The sequence below is a fragment of the Palaemon carinicauda genome, unplaced genomic scaffold (assembly GCF_036898095.1).
Source record: "Palaemon carinicauda isolate YSFRI2023 unplaced genomic scaffold, ASM3689809v2 scaffold53, whole genome shotgun sequence".
In the NCBI taxonomy this organism is placed as follows: Eukaryota; Metazoa; Arthropoda; class Malacostraca; order Decapoda; family Palaemonidae; genus Palaemon; species Palaemon carinicauda.
In genome coordinates, this window is record NW_027171794.1 from 80001 (window position 1) to 107500 (window position 27500).

General features: G+C 44.4%; 1 protein-coding gene across 3 annotated transcripts in view; it reads right to left on the bottom strand.

Annotated features, from left to right (window-relative positions):
• The window catches only part of LOC137637094 (gem-associated protein 6-like), a 125924-nt gene that overhangs the window by 25721 nt on the left and 72703 nt on the right, over positions 1-27500 (bottom strand). For all 3 annotated transcript variants that reach the window (XM_068369389.1, XM_068369390.1, XM_068369391.1), the window contains exon 3: positions 8381-8525. In XM_068369389.1, coding sequence (XP_068225490.1) covers positions 8381-8525 — 145 coding nt within the window. The remainder of the gene's footprint in view (positions 1-8380; positions 8526-27500) is intronic.

A 27500-nucleotide genomic window follows, 5' to 3' on the forward strand; every position in this document is an offset into this window, starting at 1 on the left:
TGTATATATATATATATATATATATATATATATATATATATATATATATATATATATATATATATATATATATATATATATAGATATACATATACTGTATATATATATATATATATATATATATATATATATATATATATATATATATATATATAAATATATATATATATATATAGATATACATATACTGTATATATATATATATATATATATATATATATATATATATATATATATATATATATAATATATATATATATATATATATATATATATATATATATATATATATATATATATATATTAGATAGATAGATAGATATATATATATATATATATATATATATATATATATATATATATATATATATATATATATATACATATACTGTATATATATATATATATATATATATATATATATATATATATATATATATATATATAAACATGATAATAATAATAAAAATAATAATAATAATAATAATAATAACAATAAAAATAATATTTTGAAAGTACACCCTCTTTCAGACAAGTTTTGTTGAAAATAACAGTTGCCTCAGTTGCATTGATCTTATACTCCATCTACTCGATGGCTCTAATTACCTTCTTTTCAGGACTACTGCATACAGTCAGTAACTGAGCAAAATTCATCCTTTATGGAGGGTAGTCAAATTCAGGAATAATTGGCGAGTCAAGGTTTTAATATAAAATTCACAAATTAGGTAAGATTTACAATTCGGGTAAAAGAATACAGAGAACAAGCTACGTGTTTCGGAAGTGCTGTCTCCTTTCCTCAGGCTAGAGTGTTGGAAACGATGTGAGCTACGTCCTTATATACGGCAATTCTGGCTTAGGCAGAGAGGCAGCGAATTTTTCATTGGCTACCTCGAGCATCGTGAGAGGAGCAAATACAATCGCTGATCCTCATTGGCTAAGCCGCTCGCCGAGAGCGGCTGTAGTACAGTCAGACTGCCTTCCCACTCACTCCTAGGTGTTGAGTCACCATCTTGTCCTCTGGGAGCTGGCTTCTGATTGGTGGAGCGCTCGCCGAGAGGGTATGTAGGCTAGGCAGGCTATCCTGTCGCTGATCAAAGCTCTCGGGGTTGTTGATGTCTTGATCTGTTGGGTTGTCCTGGTTGCAGGTGTCATGGTTGGTTGGGTTATTTTTCCTTGTGTTGTTCCTTCAACAGGAGGGGAGGAGGAACATTTCCTGGGTAGTGTTGAGAGTTGGCTTTTCTCTCTGAATAAGAAGAGCTTCAAGTATGCGAAGTCTCCTGCTATCTGGAGCACGACCTATGATCTCGGTGTTCTTGATTATTTCCTCACGTTTGATGTTATTGTGGACGTGGAGGGCATGAGCTTTTATTGCACCTTGTTGGACATGACAAGACAGTCTCTTTGACAGACGCATGGTGGTCATTCCTATGTAACGTCCAGAGCATCCTGGAACAGGGCACAAATAGGAATAGACCACGTTGGTCTGTTTGAGAATATCCTGAGTCGGCATGGCTGAGTTGTTCCTCATGATGAGAAACATCGTTTTGTTAATTTGATAATAAATAGTCAACTTGACCTCTGTGTTTTTATCCACAGGGGACACGTGACTCTTTATAATGTCTCTCATGGCCTTTTCATCCTTTTGATAATCCCGATGCATGAACCCTTTATAGTAAAGGTTGATGGTAGTTGTGGTGTTCACGGTCGGTTGTTCACCCTGGTACCAGGTGTCCATGGCTAGCTTGATTTCACGAATAACTTGTCTATTAGAGTAGCCATTGTTCACAAGGACCTGGGCGACTCGGTCGAGTTCTTGGTGTGTGGCAGCCCAAGAGGAGCAGTTGGAGAGGGCTCTGCGGACGTAGGCCTTGATGGTGGAGGCCTTGTACCTGGTAGGGCATTCACTGTCTTCATTCAAGCATAACTCGAGGTTAGTGGGCTTAATGTACACACTAGTATCAAATCCAATAGATTTGAGAACATCTACGAAGGGCAGCCGTCTATCTTTGCTATGTTCGACACTAAACCTCAGGCAGCTGCATTCCTCAAACGTCCTGCGGAGGGTCTCGATGTCCTGGGTAGAAGGGGCCATGGCAAAAGGGTCATCTATGTATCTTACGTACACGTCTGGACGACGTATTCGTGAGAAAACCCTCTCTTCAACAACTCCCATATAGAAGTTGGCAAAGAGCACACCAAGGGGAGAGCCCATCACTACACCATATTTCTGTATATACGTGTGGGCCCTGTGTGTGGTAAAAGGGGCCTTCTTAGTACATACTTCAACCAGAGTTCGGAGGGCCTCCTTGGGGATGTTCAGGGATGGAGTAGAAGGGTCCCTGTAGACTCTCTCCAGGATCAAGTCTATGGTCTCTCCAACAGGAACGTTAGTAAAAAGGGATTCCACATCCAGTAAAGCGATGGTGCCACTGGTGGGGGTCCCTTTTAGCTTACCCAGGAACTCGGTAGATGAGGCGACACTGTACTCGTTTGGAACATAAGGGGTCAAGAGGCTGTTAGGTCTTTTTGCCAGGTGTTAGGTCGGCGTCGGGCACTGGCTGATAATAGGTCTGAGTTGGTTGCCGTTCTTATTGTAGAGGAATAATTTTATTTTAATTTATTTTTCTTATTTTGCCAAATCGAGAGAGAGAGAGAGAGAGAGAGAGAGAGAGAGAGAGAGAGAGAGTTGTCTTAGTATTGTTACATCAAGATATTTTATTTGCTTTAGCTTTGTCATTAGAGAGAGTGAGAGAGAGAGAGAGAGAGGGAGAGTGTTTATTTACTTAAGTTTTGTCAAATCGCAAGAGAGAGAAAGTGTTTATTTGTTTTAGTTTTGTCAAATAGAGAGAGAATTTCATTTGCTTTAGTTTTGTTAGATCGCGCGTGCGCGAGAGAGTATGTGTGTTTGTGTGTGCGTGTGTGTTTGTGTGTCCGCGGTGCGCGCCGAAGAACAAGGGTAATTAGCAAATGATTGTTTGTAGTGGGAAAGACTGTCGGTATATTTAAGGTTGTTTGTTTACATTTTTTAGCTAGGCTAGGGCGGTGATGAATGTCTTGGGCGAAAACAATGGATATTTGACTGTAGCAGGAGTCGGTTATGTTTTTTTTGTTCATTGGCAGCCGGCTTTAAAGTGATTTTTCTTGTATCGGAGTAAGTACTGTTTTTATTCATTTTTGTTAGGGGCGTTCGTGAATGATAGAAAGTTTATTATTTATCTTTGATTATAGTACGATAGTTAAGTTAGTTAGGAGTGTTCGTAAGTGTTTTTCTTTTTTATTTTGGCAGGCCGTGATTCCTCCTTTGGAGAGACCGAATTTAGAAAGTGGATTTGTTGTTGATGACCTGGCCTGTACTTAATATTGTTTGGATTGCTCATTTGACTGCACAACCGTTGATGACCTGGCCTGTTTTTTAAGATTCCGATTGATGACGATGATGATGATGATAATGATGATGATGACAACTAATTGACTGTTTAGTTCAGTTGACTGGAACTGACTATAGTTCCGTTTGCCACAGATTGGTGGCTGTGCCAAGGACTGATCGGGTTGTGTGCGGAGACAGTTTCCGCATTAATAAATAAACAATTATAAACATATTTGATAGTTTGCCATTAAAGACAGTTGGCTTTGTGTTGAGGACAGTGTTGATGTCCCATAAAATATAATATACATTTTGGTTGTGGTCGAGATTAGTTTTAAGTTTGTTAGGGTTATTTTGGTTTATTTGAACGGTGTTACGGTGAACCCTCGTTTATCGCGGTAGATAGGTTCCAGACCCGGCCGCGATAGGTGAAAATCCGCGAAGTAGTGACACCATATTTACCTATTTATTTAACATGTATATTCAGACTTTTAAAATCTTCCCTTGTACGTAGTACTGTTAACAAACTACTGTACCCTTTAATGTACAGAACACTTAATGCATGTACTACAGTACCCTAAACTAAAACAGGCACAAATATTAAAGGCGATTTTATATCATGCGTTTCCTAAACACGCCAAAAAGCACGATAAAAAATGGCAACCAATGTTTTGTTTACGTTTATCTCTGATCATAATGAAGAAACAAACGCATTTACACATCTGTGTATAGGTTAGTTTTTGCATCGATTATATTGATTATTCAGTACAGTACAGTATGTTGATTTTGTTATTACCAATGTTTTACTGAATTTTTCTTAGGACTTCCAAATGAAATGTTTTTCTTTATGACGCCGCCTGAAACGACGGCGTAATAAAGTACGCTCAGTAAACAAACGAAGGCATTTAACGCGTATGATGAAAGTGATAAATAATGATATTACAGTAAAAGCTTTTAGAAAATATGTTATTACAAATATTATTTACCGTATCTATATAAAATCATACATACGTAGCAAAGCAGGAAAACAATTTACAAGAGAGAGAGAGAGAGAGAGAGAGAGAGAGAGAGAGAGAGAGAGAGAGAGAGAGAGAGAGAGAGAGAGAGAGAGAGAGAGTTGTTTTACGTACGTAAATGTAAATTAAAAAAAAAAATAGCCCCATTTCATGTAAAATAGGTTATTACAAATATTTTACTTTATCATATTACAGTAGTCTGTATAATACTGTAAAGTTCAGTACAGTATGTTGTTGTTATAGTCGTGGCGATGAAATTCTCAAGAAACAAAAACACGGCATTCAATTACAACAGCTGATTCATTCTCTCTCTCTCTCTCTCTCTCTCTTCGTGTTATACAATACTTACATATAGATAAAGAAACTAAAATCAGTTTTCTTAGTGTCAATTAAATACGAAATGAAAAAATTATGCCGAGTTTACATCCATTTCAATCGTTGCTAAAATTACGGCATCTGATTTCATCAGCAAATCACTATTTTTTGGGAAACATCATTTTATTCTAGAAAATTGCTACTCTTTAAATAGTTAATTGCACATTAAGAAAGCATGTACTTTTGTTTTTAAATTTCGGGTGTGTTTTAAAAATCGAGTATTGTTGACTTCTTTTTGTTTTACTTTTGGCTGTGATTAGATCAGCTGACGTCTAGCTGCCGCTCATTTCTTAACTTATTCAAACCGTCTACAGTATACAGTTGATATTACATAAGCACCAATGTGTTATAACCTATAAAAATTTTTTTGTTTATTACATTTAAAACAACACACACACACACACACACACACACTCTCTCTCTCTCTCTCTCTCTCTCTCTCTCTCTCTCTCTCTCTCTCTCTCTCTGTGGGCTACTTTTCACTACCTTACCTCTCTCTATCTCTCTAACAAATGATATCTTTGTTGCTCCTCAAAGTTTCATTTATATTGAAAATCAATCATGATTCAATTTTCCTTACTTTTTCCTATCTCGCACCATCGGTCACATCGCGGTATTTTCAAAATTTCCGGAAAATCCACGATATATGTATATACATGCGTTATGAAAAAAATCCGCGGTGGTGAATCCGCGATGGTCGAACCGCGAAGTAGCGAGGGTTCACTGTACAGTTATTTGAATGGTTTTTAGTATTAAGTGATTGTTATAGTTAGTAAGAAATATATAGTTTTAGGGTTATGTTTTGTTTTGTGTTTGTCCTTTTGTCCAAGAGTCACGCTGCTGATAACGTAAGGGGAAAGGTTGTATTGAGGAGACATTGGTCTGTTTAGAGTGATTCAGGGGTGTGGGGGTTGTTTGTTTACATCCCGCCACATTATGAGTCTTCACATTACCATATAGGTAACCAGGGCTAAAATCCCCAGTGATGGTCTGGAAGTGGACGGCGTTTGTGGCTGCATTAATTTTTTCAGTTGTCTTGTTGGCCTCTCTCTTGATCTCTTCGATGGGGTTGTAGGAGAGCTTTTCAAACTTGGATGAATCTCCCAATATCAGGTCAAGTTTGGTGTGATACTCTTCCGTATCTATCAAGACAAAGGCAGCAGTCTTTTCAGCTCTCCTCACGGTCAAATGTACTTCCTTCCTCAGCTCCCTGGCTGCCTCACTCACGTCACTGGAGACGATGCCTTTGTCTTGATAGATACGGAAGAGTATCACAGCAAACTTGACCTGATATTGGGAGATTCATCCAAGTTTGAAAAGCTCTCCTACAACCCCATCGAAGAGATCAAGAGAGAGGCCAACAAGACAATTGAAAAAATTAATGCAGCCACAAACGCCGTCCACTTCCAGACCATCACTGGGGATTTTAGCCCTGGTTACCTATATGGTAATGTGAAGACTCATAAGAACGGCAACCCACTCAGACCTATTATCAGCCAGTGCCCAACGCCGACCTACCACCTGGCAAAAAGACTTAACAGCCTCTTGACCCCTTATGTTCCAAACGAGTACAGTGTCGCCTCATCTACCGAGTTCCTGGTAAGCTAAAAGGGACCCCCACCAGTGGCACCATCGCTTCACTGGATGTGGAGTCCCTTTTTACTAACGTTCCTGTTGGAGAGACCATCGACTTGATCCTGGAGAGAGTCTACAGGGACCCTTCTACTCCAACCCTGAACATCCCCAAGGAGGCCCTCTGAATTCTGGTTGAAGTATGTACTAATAAGGCCCCTTTTACCACACACAGGGCCCACACGTATATACAGAAGGATGGTGTAGCGATGGGCTCTCCCCTTGGTGTGCTCTTTGCCAACTTCTATATGGGAGTTGTTGAAGAGAGGGTTTTCTCATGAATACGTCGTCCAGACGTGTACGTAAGATACATAGATGACCCTTTTGTCATGGCCCGTTCTACCAAGGACATCGAGACCCTCCGCAGGACGTTTGAGGAATGCAGCTGCCTGAGGTTTACTGTCGAACATAGCAAAGATGGATGGCTGCCCTTCGTAAATGTTCTCAAATCTATTGAATTTGATACTAGTGTGTACATTGAGCCCACTAACCTCGAGTTATGCTTGAATGGAGACAGTGAATGCCCTACCAGGTACAAGGCCTCCACCATCAAGGCCTACTTCCGCAGAGCCCTCTCACACACCAAGAACTTGACCGAGTCGCCCAGGTCCTAGTGAACAATGGCTACTCTAATAGACAAGTTAGCCGTGAAATCAAGCTAGCCATGGACACCCGGTACCAGGGTGAACAACCGACCGTGAACACCACAACTACCATCAACCTTTACTATAAAGGGTTCATGCATCGGGATTATCAAAAGGATGAAAAGGCCACTAGAGACATTATAAAGAGTCACGTCTCCCCTGTGGATAAAAACACAGAGGTCAAGTTGACTATTTATTATCAAACTAACAAAACGAGGTCTCTCATCATGTGGAACAACTCAGCCATGCCGACTCAGGATATTCTCAAACAGACCAACGTGGTCTATTCCTACTTGTGCCCTGTTCCAGGATGCTCTGGACGTTACATAGGAATGACCACCATGCGTCTGTCAAAGAGACTGTCTTGTCATGTCCAACAAGGTGCAATAAAAGCTCATGCCCTCCACGTCCACAATAACATCAAACGTGAAGAAATAATCAAGAACACCGAGATCATAGGTCGTGCTCCAGATAGCAGGAGACTTCGCATACTTGAAGCTCTTCTTATTCAGAGAGAAAAGCCGACTCTCAACACTACCCAGGAAATGTTCCTCCTCCCCTCCTGTTGAAGGAACAACACAAGGAAAAATAACCCAACCAACCATGACACCTGCAACCAGGACAACCCAACAGATCAAGACATAAACAACCCCAAGAGCTTTGATCAGCGACAGGATAGCCTGCCTAGCCTATATACCCTCTCAGCGAGCACTCCCACCAATCAGAGACAAGCTCCCAGAGGACAAAATGGTGACTCAACACCTAGGAGTGAGTGGGAAGGCAGTCTGACTGTACTACAGCCGCTCTCGGCGAGCGACTTAGCCAATGAGGATCAGCGATTGTATTTGCTCCTCTCACGATGCTCGAGGTAGCCAATGAAAAATTCGCTGCCTCTCTGCCTAAGCCAGAATTGCCGTATATAAGGACGTAGCTCACATCGTTTCCAACACTCTAGCCTGAGGAAAGGAGACAGCACTTCCGAAACACGTAGCTTGTTCTCTGTATTCTTTTACCCGAATTGTAAATCTTACCTAATTTGTGAATTTTATATTAAAACCTTGACTCGCCAATTATTCCTGAATTTGACTACCCACCATGAAGGATGAATTTTGCTCAGTTACTGACTGTATGGAGTAGTCCTGAAAAGAAGATAATTAGAGCCATCGAGAAGACTGAGTATAAGATCAATGCAACTGAGGCAGCCATTATTTTCCACAAAATAATAATAATAATAATAATAATAATAATAATAATAATCTAACCTTTCTTTGAGTGAACCAAAAAATTCAGTCAATTTTCAAACATTTACAGAACTGGTTTCTACAAATATAAATCATCAAATACTATACCTGCTTTTTCATGAAAAGTCTATCAATGGTGTCACCTAGACCAGGTGGAGGTTTATCTTCAAGGATTTCCAAGTGACTAATATTATATCCTGAAACAAATTTAACCTCTGCAGTGTTCTCATTGGCCAGATCAACTAGAATAACACTGAAAAAAGATAATGCTTAGAATATTGGACAATATATGTGATATAAATAAAATATCTAAAAAGAAAAATGCATTTTTCCTAACTATACAAACCGGAGTCTTTTAATAGTAATAGGACTGGAGCTAAACTGGAACGGCTATTGAAGTTTAGTGAAGTAGTTAAAACTACACTCTACTGGCAAGTGACAGGAAAGCCTTGCCCACCCCTGGGTCAATAAGAATATCACCTCTGACCTTTAAGCCTGGATTGATTTTTTGATTGATTGATTTAAGGTTTTCAGGCATCCTGACATCTAAGGTTATTGACGCCGATATCATTTAGTTTATGTATACAAAAATATTAAAGAATATTCAATTAAAACCATAATAGTTGAATGTCATTATAAAAGTTAGATAGTTTTCAGAAGACAGGCTTCTGAAATAAATCCAAAAATGCCACTTGCATAGTAGGACACATCATGTCCAAGAATCTTGGCAAGGATGAACCTGCCACCCTCACCTCGAGCCTCAAAGATCTATTCCTCAAGTTATCATAATTTGGGCATTCGGTCAACAAATGCCTCACTGTTAGAGGTACTAAACAGTCTTCACAATACGGTTGGTGTTGGCCCTTCAGCAGAAACTCGTGTGTCAACCGAGTGTGACCAATATGGAGACGACAAAGAGAAGTTTCCCATTTTCGGGGCATCATGTTATACCTCCAAGGAGATATGGCATTTGTTACTTCTCTCATTTTACTGCCATCTAGACTATCCCAGTGCTGTTGCCATTTATTACAAACCAATTTCTAGATGTTAGGTAGGAAATCATTACACGGAATGGGATATCTTCTTGGCAGCAACTCGGATGCAGCATTCTTTGCCAGTGAATTTGCCTTCTCATTCCCAGATACACCTACATGTGCTGGAACTTAACAAAATCTAACTGTTATACCTCTCCGTCCAATAATAAAAAGCCATTCTAAAATCTTTAAAACTAGAGGGTTGCTAGAATTAAAAACTTCTAAAGCTTGAAGGACACTCCTTGCATCACTAAAAATTGTAAAATTACCCTCTTTCTCCAACGCTATTTTCTCAATAGCGGTTAATATGCCATACAGTTCGGCAGTGAATATGGAAGCTGTTAGAGGAAGTGCACCTCTACAATTAAAACCATTATTATGTACTCCAAATCTAACGCCAGCATCAAATTTGGAGCCATCAGTATATATAAAAGTCGATCCTTTATGTTCTTCAACATGTTCCATAAAAAGAGACCTGGCTTCTAGGTCAGTCATATTCTTCTTAACTCCAATAAAGTATTTACAAAAAGATACCTCTGGTAATTTCCATGGAGGCGTTGATGATACCTTGAATGGAAGTACCTTACTTCTAATTATATTCAGACAGCTTAATAATTGTTTCACCCGAAAGCCATAAGGTTGAGGAGATTTTGGGTGCAACTCAAAGTATGATGTGTGTTTTACAAGGCTTGCAGTCTGAAAGGCTAAAGAGTTAGGGAGTCTTTGCAATCTAAACCAATACCGAATAATGGAAGACATTCGATAAAGGTCTAGATGTAACTCTCCAGCATCAACAAGGAGACTTGGGATAGGTGAGGTTCTAAATGCTCCTGTAGACAATCTAATACCAGCATGATGTATTGAGTCTAATAATTCTAACCGGCTTAGGGTGGCTGAAGAGTATATTTCCCATCCATAACTAATTTTGGAAAAAATCAAGGCCTTTTATAATTTTAAAATGGTATTGCGGTCTGCCCCCATGATGTATGGGACAATACTTTCAAGATATTCAGAGCCTCAAGCCTAAAATCAAATATCAAACCTAAAAGTTTAGCTTCACTTGCACATGGTATCCGTTGGACTTTAATGTATATATCCGGGTCTGGATGTACTCCCCGGATACGACAAAAATGGACAATGGTAGTTTTACTTGTCGAGAACTTAAATCCATTCATGTCAGCCCACTCGATAATTTTGTCAATTGAGAGTTGTATTTTTCTCTCAACCATTGCCATTCTAGTTCCAGAAAATTATATTGAGAGATCATCCACAAATAATGTTGAGAGAACATCTTGGGGAATGACTGAGGATATCCCATTAATTGCTAGTGCAAACAGGGTTACACTCAGCACACTCCCCTGAGGAACTCCTTCTTCCTGACACTTACTCTCTGACACCCTAACTTGAAAAACTCTATGCGAAAGAAATGACTGAATAAATAGTGGCAGTTCTTTTAATCCTAGTTCATGAATTGTTTTAAGTATACCATATCTCCATGTGGTATCATATGCCTTTTCAAGGTAAAAAAAAACAAAAAACTGTCACATGGTGCTGTTTGGAAGCAAAGGCTTCAAAAATAGAGGACTCAAGTCTTATTAACACATCAGTTGTTGAGTGCATTTTTCTGAATCCCCATTGAATCGGTGATAAAATACCCTTCTTTTCAAGGTACCACATCAACCTTGCATTGACCATCTTCTCCATGATTTTACATAAACAAGAAGTCAATGCAATAGGTCGACAGCTTGCTGCTAAAAACTTGTCCTTACCGGGTTTTAAAAAGGCTAAAATAATGGCTAGTTCCCAAACACTTGGGTAACTATGATCATGCCATATTCTATTAATAATACTTAAAATAAATAATTTTGTATTAAAATGTACATGTTTAACCACTGCATATGGAATTCCATCGGGTCCAGGGGCTGCATCGTTGAAGTAGCGAGTGCGAAATCAAGTTCTCCTTCAGTAAAAGGAGAATTATATGATTCTTCCCTTCCTGTTGCAAAATTTAAAATTTTCTTTTCTTCAATGCTCCTGTACTGGTGATCAGGAGCTGCTACACTCTTGCACGATACATTTGAAAAATGGTCAGCCAGGGCATTGCTAACTTCATTTCCTTCAGTCACATACTGACCATTCACTTTCAACACTGGTGGTGGGTTCGGGGTAAATTTGCTTGCAATCTTTTTTATTTTCCTCCATACAGAACTGTGCTCTACACTTCTTGTATGATATCTTTTTTTCATCCGTACGGCATCTACGCAATCTAGTCAGGGATATTTTGGTGGCTCTGTACAAGGCTGTTAATTCTGAAGACCACCATGGGACTGGTCGTCTTTTGAATAGTCCTGTGGTTTTGGGAATCAAATTGATTCCTGCTGTAAGGAGAGTTCCATTCAGTAGGTCTATGGCATCATCAATACTTTCAAACTGTTCTGCTCTCCCTTCGATTTCACTTAGCTCAGAAAATTTAACCCAATCTGCCTTGTCAAAATTTTCATTGTGGCGATCTTTGCAAAGGCGGACCCTTGTTGGTGTTTATAATGATTGGTGCATGACCACTAGTATACCAATCATCTAATGTCCTCCAATCAAAATCAAGAAGGCAATTAGAGCTTGCAATTGAAAGGTCAATGCATGACAAGGTACCTGTCTGAACATGGAAGTGTGTGGGCTCTCCTGTATTAAGGAGTCCCACATCCTCATTCTCCACAATTGATGAGATAATATTGCCCCTTGTGTTGGCCAAAACATCACCCCATAAAGGATGTCTACCATTCATATCTCCCAGTAAGAGAAAAGGTTGAGGTAGTTGTTGAATGACCTCTGCTAAATCATCATATAAAATATTATCATTTGGAGGTACGTACAGAGAGCATATTGTAAATTTTCTCCCTATATCAGTTTGTACAACCACTGCCTGCAGGGTTGTACGTATCGACATAGGTATTTGGGGAACATCTCGGCGAATGTACATGAGACATCCGCCATGGCTCCCTGCTTGTTGATTATAAGGTGTTCTATAGCTAACATACTCTCGAGGACTTGGAGTGTTAGAATCAAGCATACTTTTCTGTAGACATACAATTATGGGGGAATGTTCATGAATTAGGAGCTTAAATTCTTCATATTTTGCCCTCAAATCCTGACAGTTCCATTGCAAAATGGAGGAGAAAACTATGGATTATTTCTGGAAGACATCTTGGATGAGGTCTTCCCATTAGCAGTTTTTAATCTAACATTATTACCTGTAGGTTTCTTCAGAGGTGGTCTTGTTATGTTGGGTTTTACGTTTGTATTTTTCTTTGTATCCTTTTGATCTATTTGTTGAGGTGGATGGTGGACCTAAACTTAAATTTCTGATTTATTTAGTTTATCTTCTGGTGCATTAGAAACATCAACAGACAAAACAACAAATTTATTTGATGTCATAACCTTAACGTTTCTAATGGAGGGTGGAGAGAGAGATGGAGGTCTCTCTCTTTTACGATTAATCGATGGTGGGATTCGAGGTTTTTGCACCTTTCCCACTACAGTTGGTCTTAAGTGGAACCTCTATCAGATCAGGCAAGGACATGGCCTGAGAGAGGTTTGTACTATTTTTTGTTATGGGGGATGAAGGCTGTACAGCAATGGGCAATGCCCTAGTGTTAATACACTGTGGTCAAGCCTCAGGAGATAATATGGTTACCTCGTTATTTGACATTTTATCAGATGGTATACTTTTTTTGAGCTATTGGCAGTACTAGGTTGGTTTGATTTTAATGCCTTAGCATATGTATTTGGTTTATTTAATAGTCTTTTGGCATGGGTCACATGTTCTAAGTTCGATTTGTTGAGGGCAGCTTCCTCCAACTTATATAGCTCGCAGCTCTTATCTGTGGATTTATGATTTGAGCTGCAATTTAAACACCTGGCTCCAAGTGCACACTCTCCATGGTAAGATTTGGAGCAAATACCACATCTCATTTTTGCAAACTTTAGACGGGTGCCCAAATTTAACACAATTAGGCTAAAGCATTGTAGTGGCTTCTGCTTGAATGGTCTTACTTCAATCCTTTCCTTCTCAATAATAATATGAAAAGGTACATCAGCATCCTGGAACGTAAGGATTATCATTGATGTACCTTGGACTTTGTGAACTTTCCATACATTTAGTGGACACATGGCCAGTATCTCCTCCTCTGTAAATTCATATAGATCTCTGTTAAAAACTAACCCCCTTCCATAGCTAAAATCTAGGTAGGGTTTGACATCTAACTTAATGTCAACATTACTTATTTTCATATTGGACAATATTACAGACTGTGTACTGGATTTGGCATGGATAAGGAAACTATTTTTTCCAAAACAAGATATATCGCCTGGTGCAATAGTTCCCACTTTTTTTCTTAATCAATTTGCATATTTTAAAATAATTCCCTGTAACCCCCTTTAATTCAGCTATAAGCCACATCGGTGGTTTTGGATTTCTCTGGGAAGGCATAACTAAATCTGCGTCTTTTTCCAACCAATCGACAGGCCTATACACATCCAAATCTTTTGGTACCTTATCACAGAGAGTAGCCGCGACATTCAAGTTATTAATTTTAATATTATTCAAGTTACTTATTGCACTAAATGCTTCGTCATAACTACTGTAAGTTATCCATGAATCCCATGTTTTAGCTTCAAGTCTCATCCTTATTTCTTTTATGCATCCATAGCATTCAAATGCTTTACATAGATCATCATAATTTGTCTCTATTGAAATTTGGGTAACATGAAGGATTCGAAGTTTCCTTGTGTTACCGAAATTACTCGATTATGAAATATCAGTAGAATGGTCCTTTCCCGTTCCGAGGTCATCAACAGAACTTTCCCTTATCACATTATCAGAGGTCGTCAACAGTGCCGGGGGGGAGTCAGCAAATCCAGGGTATGGGGAGTCAGTATTTGAAGGGTCCATAGTTAAGGGTGGGATTTTCTTTGTTTTTTGTTGGTTTTGTTGGTTTACCTGCTTGAGAATTTTAAGAAAGTATCATGCATTGGAAAGGAAATTTGCATTCTCCACTATCGGCACAATGAGAGTATACTTCCAAGATGGTCCATTCCATACCCTACCTGAAGGATAGCATAGCATCAAAACAGATATAGAGGCACAGGTGTAAGCTAAACCCACTTGTTAGGACTGAGACCGAGGATATATGGAATCATCCTCCCCATATCTGTAATGATGGGCTCCCGGCCAAAAGCCAAGAGTCCCACCTCAAGGATTGGATCCCCTGGATTCCGATGACCCAACCCTTGAGAGTAGTTCCGCCAAAAAGGTCCAAACCATCTTTGGGATGGCTGAGATCATCCAATACTCTTATATAGCTTTGAATGCAAATACCTCCCAACCGTGATCCCTTCTCCCATTCATCTAAGCAGGCAGTAATAACGAATGTGGAAATATCCACGGCATTTAAATAAAATAAAAATAAAGATTAATAAATAAATGAACAAATAATATATATATATATATATATATATATATATATATATATATATATATATATATATATATATATGCATACATCTACATCTATATATATAACTCAAGAAAAATAATACTCATAGAGTTAGGTCAGCAAGACAAAAGAAAGTTGATAAAATTAGGAGAAGGTCGAAGAAATATTGAGCAGAAGGAATAGAGGAAAGGGATAGAAATTTACATTCGAACTTGGGGAGTAATTTCCCCAAGTTCGAGAGCCCTCTTGCCCGTCACAATTCTTCAACAATATGAAGAAACCACATGACTGCGTCAAGGCATTCTCTCATTAAGAGGGTTTAAGCCTGGAACTTGTGGAGTGGTTTCAAGCGGGAAGTGTAAGTTGAAGGACTCGAGTTTGTATGATCAAGATAAATACAAATTACTTTTAAGATACACTGTATATGATTTCCTCCTATACATATACAAAGAAATCATTTTTTTAAATATGGATCCTTATGGTGGAGGAATCCTTATGAACCAAATTATTGGCAACTTGAACTTTCTCAGGAATTCCCAGAGCACCTGGTCCTGTACATGACCAAAAGAGATGACTCCTGCCAACCACCTATCTGTCTGCACATACGAATGTCGCAAGCATAAGGTTAGGCCTGTTTCAAGAATAAACGGTACTCGTCACAGGAGAGCCTATATCATCGTATAGATTAGGTTCCAAATGTATTCAGAGCTATTATAAGAAATGGGTTTGAATACATTCTATCCTTTCCCCACCCCCCACTATCTGGAAGGATGGGAGAATATTTTTTAACAACTCTAGCTGTAAAAATGACAAATTTGGAAATAATGTGTATTTTTCCTAACAATACAAATATTAGCTATTTAAAGGGGTATTACTTTAAGCAAAGCTGAATGGACGAGCCATTAAAATTTAGAGGGTTAACTACCCATCCCGATAGTTACCAGGGGGGTAGGGGGGTAGCTAGCTACCCTCTTACCCACACACCTAACTGGGCTTTACTTTTACTTTACTTGGAGGTAGGACTTTGGCGGGGGACAGGGTTGGTGGGCAAGTATGTATAAATGGTTAAGGTTTGTATTGTTAGGAAAAATACAAATTACTTCCAAATTTGTCATTTGCTCTGGAACTGGAATACAAATCAACGCTATTCATAAGGGTGACTCACCCATCGGGAGGGTGAACGTCCTTGCCAATCTGGCTTTTGGCCTTATACGGGGTACTCCCTATTGTGCAGGTTAGGGCACAAATAAGGAGACAAATAAAGAGACCCTAACATCTCTCTAAACTTGTTAAGCATGGTCTGCAACTTATGCAAGCTGTGTGTGATGAGACACTAGCAATGTGACTGTCAAGGTAAAAGTTATTCCAAGTCTTGTCCGAAATAACCGAGGAAACCGAGACACTCCCAATACCACCTCGCCAGGGTATGGGGACACAACAGTATTGGGAAAATGCTAAGTTACAGAAGGGAGCAATGGTTTACCTGCAGAGGTTTGAGGTCAGCTTGTGCAGAGGACCCAGGATGCTGTTTCCCCAAGGGATGGGACGATGAAGAAAGGAAAAAAGCCTGACATTCCTTTTCATTCATTCAAACTAAGACCCGGGTAACCAATGCCCTCAACCTTCTGCTACTTGTCTAATAATGTGCTTGAGGTACAAAACCAGCTGTTGTGCAGCCACTACAGGACCGATAGGGAACATATTGAGGTTCCTGTGAGTTACGTCTTGCAGGTAAAAGGCGCTGAAAGTAGTTTGGCATTTCCACATGCCCGCTTGCAATACATGCGTAACCACAGAGTACACTAGTTTTTTTTGAAGGCCACGGACATAGCTACGCCCCCGACATCGTGGGCTCTGGGATGACATGATGGAGGAGGATCGGGATTCAGAGCAATGTCAATGACCCTGCGAATCCAAGCGAAGATTGTTTTTCATGATCCTCCCCTTGTTTCTGACTGTGCTGACGAAAAGTGAGGGCACTTTGGGACGAGCTGCTGCTGTTCTCTTGGGGTAGTGCCTCATACACCTTACTGGCCATTGTAACAGATGATCTGGGTGGTCAATTGCAGAGCGGAGACTATTATCCAGAAGGTAGTAGGTTGGCCAGGGCACCATCCACCTGTTGAGATACTACCACTAGTGACTAGTGTGTTATGGGGTCCTTTGACTGGCCAGACAGTACTACACTGGATCTTTCTCTCTGGTTACAGTTCTTTCCCTTTGCCTACACAGACACCAAATAGTCTGGCCTATTCTTTACAGATTCTCCTCTGTCCTCATACACTCGACAACACTGAGATTACCAAACAATTCTTCTTCTCCCAAGGGGTTAACTACTGCACTATAATTGTTCAGTGGCTACTTTCCTCTGGGTAAGGGTAGAAGAGGCTCTTTAGCTATGGTAAGCAGCTATTCTAGGAGAAGAACACTCCAAAATCAAACCATTGTTTTCTAGTCTTGGGTAGTGTCATAGCCTCTGTACCATGGTCTTCCACTGTCTTGGATCAGAGTTCTCTTGCTTGAGGGTACACTCGGGCACAGTGTTCTATCTAGTTTCTCTTCCTCTTGTTTTGTTAAAGTTTTCATAGTTTATATAGGAAATATTTATTTCAATGTTTTTTCTGTTCTTAAAATATTTTATTTTTCCTTGTTTCCATTCCTCACTAGGCTATTTTCCCTGTTGGGGCCCCTGGGCTTATGGCATCCTGCTTTTCCAACTAGGGTTGTAGCTTAGTATTTAATAATAATAATAATAATAATAATAATAATAATAATAATAATAATAATAATAATGGCGCCATGTAGATACTCAAGGTAGTAACGGAGGAAGGGTACCTTGATAACGGCTCCCCTTCTATTTTTGCCACTTCCCCCTCGAAGCTAAAACGCTATTCGGGGTGAAGATTGCTATGTGTCGTATCAAGATATACGTCCCCTGATATTATGCGATATCCTTGAGAAAAATTTTAAGAATATTTGCACCAGGAGTTAGAATTCTGGAGACCTAAAGGTAAATTCTCTGGGAATATCACTGTAGTCAAATATACCCTAGGAAGCTACTTAAAGGAACCTTCCATCAGGACGACATGGCCTGAGCCCAAAAATAATAATAATAATGAGTCAATTCTATGATCCGAAACCTACGGATTCTGAGTCTTGGCAACAAACTCTGGGATGAAACTGAACCTTACCCCTAACCCTCCCTTTGAATGGGCGACGTCATACGAGAGACCATGAAGTTCGCTAACTCATTTGGCTGAGGCCAAAGCGAGTAGGAACACTGTCTTCCAAGTTAGGTGGCAATCTGTTGCCTGGCGTAATGGTTCATACAGAGGTCCTTTTAGGGACCGAAGAACTCGAACAGCATTCCATGGGAGAAGTCTCACTTCCAACTGAGGACAGGTAAGTTCATAACATCATATGAGAAAAATTTTTAGCAATGAGGAAATGTCAATTCCTTTCAGTTTAAAGGTGAGACTCGAGGCTAAGCAATAGCCTTTAACCGCTGAAACCGAAAGACGCATTTCTTCCCGCAAATACACAAGGAACTCCACTATTGCTGGAATAGTGGCATCAAGTGGATTGAGATCCATTCTACAACACCAACCACAGAAGACATTCCATTTCACCTGGAAGACTGAAGCTGATTACTTTCACAGATATTCAGAGATCCTCTTCACAACTTGTTGCGAAAATCCTCTCTGAGTGAGGACATGCTGGATAGGCTCCAGGTGTGAAGACGTAGCGAGATTACTGCCTTGTGGTAAATGTTGACATGTGGTTGTCTGAGTAGACTGTGTCGTGGAGGAAGTTCTCTTGGGGGCTCCATCAGGAGCAGTAGAAGGTCCATGAACCATTCGGCGTGATACCATAGCGGAGCTATGAGGGTCATCGAAAGATTGACTGATCTGGTCTTGTTGAGTCCTCTTCTCATCAGACAGAACAGTGGAAATGCATAAACATCACTGTTGTTCCACTGTTGTTGGAGTGCATCTTGCCAGAGAGCATTGGAGTCTGGGACTGGGGAGCAGTACAACAGGAGCATGAAGTTCAGAGCCGTTGCAAACATATCCCCAGTCAGGGAATCCCACAAAGTCAGGACTTTGTTGGCTACTAGATGATCTAAAGACCACTCTGCTCAGATAGTCTGCGATCACATTCCTCTTGCCAGGAATGAAGCGAGCTGATAGTGAGACCGAGTGGACGTCCGCTCATCTCAGTATCTCTACTTCTAGTGGGATCGGGGCTGTGAAAAAGTACCTCCTTGCTTTTTGATATAAGCCATTACTTTGGTGTTGTCGCTCATCACCACCATTGAGCGACCCGCCAGGAACTGGTGGAACTCTTGAAGGGACAGATATACGGCCTTCATCTCTAGGAGATTTATGGGAAGGTACTTTTCAGTCTCAGACCAAAGGCCTGAGCCTGTGTGGTGCAGCACTTGGAACCCCCATCCTTCTTTTGATGCGTCCGAAAACAGCATCAAATCGGGTGGAAGGACGAGAGGATAGACACCCTCCAGCAGGTTCTCGTCTGCCAGCTACCATCCAAGGTCCGTCCTTTCCTCTGGTCCCAGGGGATCAGTGTCTGGAGAATCAAAGGCCTGATTCCACTTGGACTTCCGGCACCACTGGAAAGATTGAATTCTGAGGCGGCTGTTGGCAACTAGACAGGCCAAGGGTGATAGATGTCCAAGGAGACATAGCCCCTTCTGGGTTGGGAGTTCTTCTTGTCTGAGGAAGGGTTTTGCGACCTTCCTCAGCTTGCTATCCTGTCGTTTGATGGGAAAGTTTTGTGTAGTTTATTGTCTAATATCTTGAAGGCCAGGGACGTAGCCACGCCCCTGACGTCATGCGCCCTAGGGCGACCTGACGGAGGAGGGTCAGGATTCAAGGCCAGATGGATTACCTTGCGAATCCAGGCTGAGATGGTATTCCTGGTGACCATCCTCTTCGTTTCCCCGGTGCTCACGAACAACGCTCGCACCTGGGGGCGGACTGCAGCTGTTCTTTTAAGATACAACCTTAGACTCCTGACTGGGCACAGTAGGAGATGGTCTGGGTCATCTGTTACAGAACGGAGACTCAAAATCTGGAAAGAGTCGAACCTTGGGTCCGGCACTCCCGGGTTCTGAGTCTTAGCCACAAACTAAGGAACGAAGCTGAACATTATCTCCCCCCATCCCCTTGAAAGGGCGACGTCGTAGGAGAGACTATGAAGTTCGCCGACTCGTTTGGCCGAGGCCAAAGCTAGCAGGAACATCGTCTTCCAGGTAAGGTGGCGATCAGAAGCCTTGGGTAATGGTTCGTAGGGAGGTCTCTTAAGAGACCTGAGAACTCGAACCACGTTCCAAGGAGGAGGTCTCACTTCCGACTGAGGGCAGGTAAGTTCATAACTCCGTATGAGAAGAGACAGTTCCAGCGAGGAGTATATGTCCATTCCTTTGAGCCTGAAGGCAAGACTTTAAGCTGAGCGATAGCCTTTCACTGTCGAGACTGAAAGGCGCATTTCTTCCTGCAGATAAACGAGGAACTCCGCTATTGCTGATAAAGTGGCATCGAGGGGAGAGATACCCCTTCCACGGCACCAACCACAGAAAACTCGCCACTTCGCCTGGTAGACTCCTGCGGATGACTTGCGCAGGTGGCCAGACATCCTTTCCGCAACCTGTTGCAAAAATCCTCTCTCTGTGAGGAGATGCTGGATAGTCTCCAGGCGTGAAGCCGAAGCAAAGCTACGGCTTTGTGGTAGATGTTGGAGTGTGGTTGTTTGAGTAGCTCGTGACGTGGAGGGAATTCCCTCGGGATCTCCGTGAGGAGCTGCAGAAGGTCCGGGAACCACTCTGCATGATGCCATAGCGGAGCTATCAAGGTCATCGAGAGATTGACCGATGTTCTGGTCTTGTTGAGTACCCTCCTCATCAGACAAAACGGGGGAAAGGCGTACACATCGACGTTGTCCCACCGTTGTTGGAAGGCATCTTGCCAGAGAGCCTTGGGGTCCGGGACTGGGGAGCAGTACAGCGGGAGCTTGGTGTTCAGCGCCGTAGCGAACAGATCCACTGTCGGGGAACCCCACAAAGTCAGAACTTTGTTGGCTATCTGAGGATCCAAAGACCACTCGGTACTCACTATCTGCGTCGCTCTGCTCAGACTGTCGGCGAGCACATTTCTCTTGCCTGGAATGAAGCGAGCCGCTAGTGAAATTAAGTGGACTTCGGACCATCTCAGGATCTCTACTGCAAGATGGGATAGCTGTTCCGAAAAGGTACCTCCCTGCTTGTTGATGTAAGCCACGACCGTGGAGTTGTCGCTCATCACCACCACCGAGTGGCCCGCCAGGACTTGGTGGAACTTCTGAAGAGCCAGGAATACGGCCTTCATTTCTAGCAGGTTTATGTGAAGGTACCTTTCTGATTCTGACCACAGGCCTGAGGTCCTGTGGTTCAGAACGTGGGCCCCCCACCCTTTGTTTGATGCGTCCAAAAACAGCATCAAATCCGGGGAAGGGACGAGAAGATCCCCTCCCTTTCGTAGGTTCTCGTCTGCCACCCACCAACTGAGGTCCGCTCGTTCCGCAGATCCCATGGGGATCAGGAAGTCCGGGGAGTCGAGTCCTTGACTCCACCGAGACTTGAGCCGCCACTGGAGGGATCTCATTCTGAGGCGGCTGTTGGGAACGAGACGGGTCAGGGAGGAGAGGTGACCGAGGAGATGAAGCCACGATTGGGCTGGGAGTTCCTCTCGATTGAGGAAAGGTTTCGCAACCTTCTTCAGCCTTGCTATCCTTTCTTCTGATGGGAAGGCTTTGTGGAGATTGGTGTCTATGACCATGCCTAGATATACCAGTTTCTGAGAGGGCTGCAGAGAGGACTTCTCGAGATTTACCACGATCCCCAGATCTTGGCAAACTTCGAGGAGCCTGTCTCGGTGGCGAAGAAGGGTCGCCTCCGAGTCTGCCAGGATCAGCCAGTCGTCCAGATAACGAAGGAGACGGATGCCGATCCTGTGAGCCCATGAAGAGATGATGGTGAAGACTCTGGTGAACACCTGAGGATCTGTGGAGAGACCGAAACACAGCACCTTGAACTGGTAGATCTTGTTGTCTAGGCAAAATCTCAGGTACTTCCTTGAAGACGGATGGATTGGGATCTGGAAGTACGCGTCCTTCAGGTCCAGTGTGCACATAAAGTCTTGCGGTCTCACTGCGAGCCTGACCGTGTCTGCCGTCTCCATGCTGAACGGAGTCTGCTTGACAAACCCGTTCAGGGTCGAGAGGTCGATGACTGGTCTCCAGCCTCCAGATGCCTTTCTCACAAGAAAGAGTCAACTGTAGAAGCCTGGGGACCCGTCTATGACCTCCTGGAGAGCGTCCTTCTCCAACATGGTCTGGACTTCGGCCTGGAGGGCCTGCCCTTTCGCCGATCCCATGGCAAAAGAGCTCAACGACACTGGGTTCGCTGTCAGGGGAGGTAGAGAGGCTGTGAACGGGACGCGATACCCTAGAGAGATCACGGAGATAATCCAGGCATCCACCCCGAGTTGCTGCCACCTTGTCGCGCAACTCTGAAGGCATCGCCCCACTGGTGGACATGCAGGGGGATTGCCAACCCTAGTACTTCCGGCCTCGGCTGGTACCTCTAGGGTTTTTGCCTCCCCTGGAGGACTTCTTGCCCCTCCTGCTCTTGGCAGGAAAGGGCTTAGACACCTTGGGCTTCGCTGCAGTGGTCGTCTTCTTTGTGTCCTTAGCAGGACGGGGCTGCTAGGCTACTGGAGGCTTATAGGGCCTCGATGTCAGGGCCCTATGGATGAGGGAATCCTGGTTGGATTTCCTCCACTTCTCGGCAGTGAGCTCCACGTCCTTAGGCTCAAACAGGCTCTTACCGAGAACGGAAGTGTGTCTGAGCCTGCTAGACTCCGCACTGGGTACCTTATGGTGGAACCTCTCGGCCACAGCGTCCCGGCGCTTGAGGATCGTGTTGGCCCACAAGCGCGAGACTTGGTGGGACAGAAATTCGGGAAGAGGAGGAACCTCCCCCATTGGTGCGATGGGGGAGTATTCCTGCTCGGTTGACTCTCCTGAGGAGGGGTAATCCTCCTCCGCTGGGGAGGGCGAGAAGGTCTGAGGGGGAGTAGGAGCGTTGCGTAAGGATCTGCACGGGGACAGAATAGGCCTCGGAGGAGGATCCATGGGAGAGACTCCTCTCTTCCTCTTCAGGGGGGAGGAAGCTGCCGTTGGTTCGCGACCCCAATCAGAGAGGGCTGGCTTAATCACCTGCACAAGAGCTCTGAGTAGGGTGCCAAACTAGGGCTGCTGTCTGACAGCTGCGCTGTCAGACACTCGCTCTGGAGGGAAAGGGATCGAGGGATCCCTAGGAAGAGTCGACAAACGAGGGTTTGCCTGCAGGGCTGAAATAGAAGAATCCCTAGACCTGTCCGGGGAGCACTCCCCCTCTGGCGAGCGCGCTGGTCTGCGCTTGCGGGGAGGGGAGTGCGACGAGGAAGAGTCCGCCTGGCGGCGATCGCACTGGGGCTCGTGCAACGGGCCCTGATCAGGGTCGCGCGTGGATGGGTAGTGTGATACTGGAAACTCGCGCGCGCGCACACACATGTGGGCGGGGGCGGGCGCGAGGGCGCGCAGGTGGGTGTTCAGGAGCGATGGCGCGGTGGTGCCAAGGCAACGGCGCGGGCGCGGGGGCGCGCAGCAGCTGGAGTGGGAACATGGCCGTGAGAGCGCGTAGGCGATGGCGATGGCGTAGGCATGCGGCGATCAGGAGCTAGAGCAGGAAGAGGCCGAACGCGCGCAGCGACCTGGCGCGGCCCTGAAGGGCGCGAGATAACGGGGGCGCCTGAGCGCGTTTCCGAAAGAACTGGCTGAGGGCGCGGTAGCGCTTGAGCAGGGTCGCGAGCGACCTGGGGGCGAGAGGGTTGGCGCTGGTCCGGTAAGACCGGCACACTCACCTGTGGGCGCGCTGGTCGCGTTGGCGATTGTGGGTGCGTATGGCATGCATCAGGATGTGGTCGCACCGGAGTGCGAGGCTGCGGAGGCCGCGCGGGGCGAGCCGCGTGAGGGCGCTCTGGAGTTCGTTGGGCAACCTTAGTTGTCTTAAATACAGGAATGGGGCGTGTATCAGGAACAGGGCGCGATACTGGAGCGTCGTGTGCGATCGTATCGGTAGCAAGCTCGTGCGGTCTAGAGGGAGAGCCCAGAGGCGACAGTGAGTGCCCGTGCACTAGCTTGGGAGCCTCTTGGGCGACTCGCTGAGCTGTAGCAATGCGTGGTCGCGTTGGTGAGCGTGTGGGCGCTGGTGCAGGAACTACGCGCGGACGCGTATCGCGTGTCTCCCTAGGTGGCCGAGATGGATCCAAAGTAACGCGCGGGTTTGTTGGTGTGCGCGTGAGCGCTGGAACTGGAACCGTGCGTGGGCGTGTGTCGCTCCTTTCCACCGAGGGGCGCGACGAATCCGCAGGAACCTGTGGGCGCCTGTGCGCCAACTCAGGAACATCCTGGACCGCGTGCGATGAAACAGGAACTGGGGGGCGCCGAGGCGCTGGAGGGCGCGTGGGTGCAGGTGGCCGCTGGGGCACCGGTGGACGCGTAGGCGCCGTATCAGGAACTGGGCGCGTATGCGCAGGTGAGCGCGGTGGCGCTATATCAGGAGCAGGGTGCGTATGCGCAGTTGGGCGCTTGCGCGCTACTTCAGAAACTGCTGGAGGGTGACGGGGCGCCGAAGGGCATGGGCGCGCAGGGGGACCCTGGCGTGTGTCAGGAACAGAGGCGCGAACGCCCAAGGGTGAGCGCCGAGGTGCTATGTCAGGATCAGCAGGAACAACAGCAGGCGGCCGCACAGGTGGGGCCTGGCGCTTAGGGGCGAGAGGTGTAGTTTCGCGCTCAAGTCCCTACAGCCCCGAAGGGCCTGGAGACTGCGCAGGGGCAGTATCAAGTGGTGCGTAAAGCGCATCAGGATCTTCAGACGTAGATGGTCTAGGCGACAGGTCACAAAGTCCCGAAGGACGACCATCCTCCGAAGGGGATCATGAACGATCCTCGGAGAGGTCTAGGATGGTAGCTGGCAGGACAGGAGAACGACGAGTCGTCTCCTCCGCAGAGGACTGTGGTGACGACGAGTTGAAGAGGCGCCTCCTAACCCCTTTGAAGGGGGAAGGAAGGCCTCTACGGCGAAGGGGAGGACGAGCCTTCCACCTTATACGCCCACGAGGGGCCGTGGGATCAGCACGCTGACCATCGATGGGCCTCCGAAGAGGAGTCTCTATAAGTGAACTCCCCCGAGAGGGAGTATCACCGGCAGGAGAGACCGTGGGACTAAGCTCCACCCTCGAAGGACATTCAGAGGGGGAGTCAGAGCCTCCCGCTACCGCAGCCACAGGAACGGGCGTTTGGCCAGACCCACGGGATGTTTCCGACACAACAACGTCAACCACAGACAGAGGATCTACCTCCGCTGAAGTTGACGATTGTTCGGCGCCCGCACCCCGTTTGATCATGTCAAACAGAGCTTCCTTGGAGGGCGAACCCTGCAGCCCCAAGGAAGCCCAAAGCTGAAACAGATCACTATTAGATACAACTACCTCCCCCGAGGGGGAAGGGGCAGCCGCCTCGCTATGGGAGGCAACGACCTCTCCCTCACCCCCGGGATCAGTTAATAACATCAACAACATTACGGTCTACGCTACCACTCGCCGGCCTCTCGGAAGAAGCCGCTCGAGCGGGAGCTTCGGAGGAGGAAAGGGCGGCGAAAGAAGAAGACCTGGGATTTTCTCTCTTCCGAGAAGCCTCCGAAGGAAAAAGATCCCTTTTAGCCTTCTTCTTACGTCGCCAGGCAAACCTCCCCCACTGGGAGGTAGACCACTCCCTACACTCAATACACACGTTAGACCTATCACACCGTTGGCCCCTACACTGAGGGCATAAGGAGTGAGGATCCGTGTCCAAGGCCGACATAAAGGTCCCACAAGGGCGGCCGGGAAGTCCAGGGCACGTAAGCATGACGAGTAATAGAGGCCAACTTCACACACACACTGAAAAGAAAAAGCAAACAAGATTATGGCAGTCAACAAAGAGGAGAGCACTGACAAGTCTGTCGTCTCTCCGAGCCAAAAGTAAAGTGAGCTATTCACCGGTGTGTGTGAGAGGGGAGGGGTAGCTAGCTACCCCTCCCTACCCCCCGCTAACTAGCGGTGGGGTAGGAAACCCTCGTTAAAACTTTATGGCTCGTCATTCAGCTACGCCGAAGTAATTACCCCATGTAAATAACGTGGTTTGTATTTCAGTTATGGAACAAATAGATTTTTTGCTTCGCTCAGAATCCGTTTTTTAAACATCTGACTTACCTGGTAGTTATATACATAGCTGATTGACACCTTTGGTGTAGGGTCAGAGACAACTAACATTGTTGGAATTTACTTAAAAGAGTTAAAAAACAAGCTTAAAGGTTCATACCTGATAAGGAAGCTGACTTCAATGAATTCCTCCCTCATTATGGCTTTCCTTACGAGATCCAGCGATCCACCCACGGGGCTGAAGACCTCTAGGAGCTGTCAAACCGGTGTAAATACCTCATGTGACAGGACCTCCTCCAATACCCTTGTTCCGGGCGCTCTCAAGGAACAAACTGACCACCTGACTAAAATCAATGATTGTGGAAGACTGTCGTCCAATCTCCACAAACAACCATAAAAATACAATAGTTCCAAGAGAAGAAAAGGGTATTAGGTTACGGGAATGTAGTGGTAGATCCTTCCCCCACTACTGCATTCGCTGCTATGAATTGTCCCAGAGTGTAGCAGTCCTCATAAAGTCTGGACGAACACAGATTTACTCCTCAAAAAGGTTGTGTCCATAATGCTTTGTAAAGACCTATTCTGCTTGAAGGCTACAGAAGTTGCCACAGATCTAACTTCCTGTGTCTTGACTTTCAAAAGCTTGAGGTCTGCCTCACTACAATGTGAATGAGCCTCTCTTATTAAGAGCTTGATGAAGAAGGATAGTGCATTCTTCGACATCTGTAACGAAGGCTTCTTGACCGAGCACCAAACTCTTTCATTCTTTCCAGGTAGAACTTCAGGGCTCTTACTGGACACAGGACCTTCTACAATTCCTCACCAACCACATCCGAAAGGTTCAGAATCTCAAAAGCCTTGGGCCAGGGTTGAGAAGGGCGTTTGTTTTTAGCAAGAAAGCCTAGCTGCAAGGAGCAGATAGCCTTGTTATCTCTAAAGCCTACGTTCTTGTTGAAGGCATGAATCTCACTAACCCTTTTAGCTGTTGCTAGACTAACCAAAAAGAGTCTTCATAGTGAGGTCCTTCAACGAAGCTGAGTGCAAGGGCTCAAACCTGTCGCTCATTAGGAACTTCAGGACTATATCCAGATTCCAAGCTGGCAATTCCTGGTGCCATTCCTTAGTTGTTTCAAAGGATTTGAGAAGATCCTGGAGGTCTTTATTATTAGAAAGGTCCAAGTTCCTATGCCTGAAGATGGCCACTAACATGCTCCTGTATCCCTTGATGGTTGAACTTGAAAACCTACGTTTCCTTCTAAGGTATAACAGGAAGTCAGCAATCTGAGTCATAGAGGTACTGGAAGAGGAAACAGAGTTGACTCTGCACCATTCTCTAAAAATCTCCCACTTGGATTGGTAAACCTTGATGGTAGAAGACCTCCTTGTTCTTGCAATCGCCCTA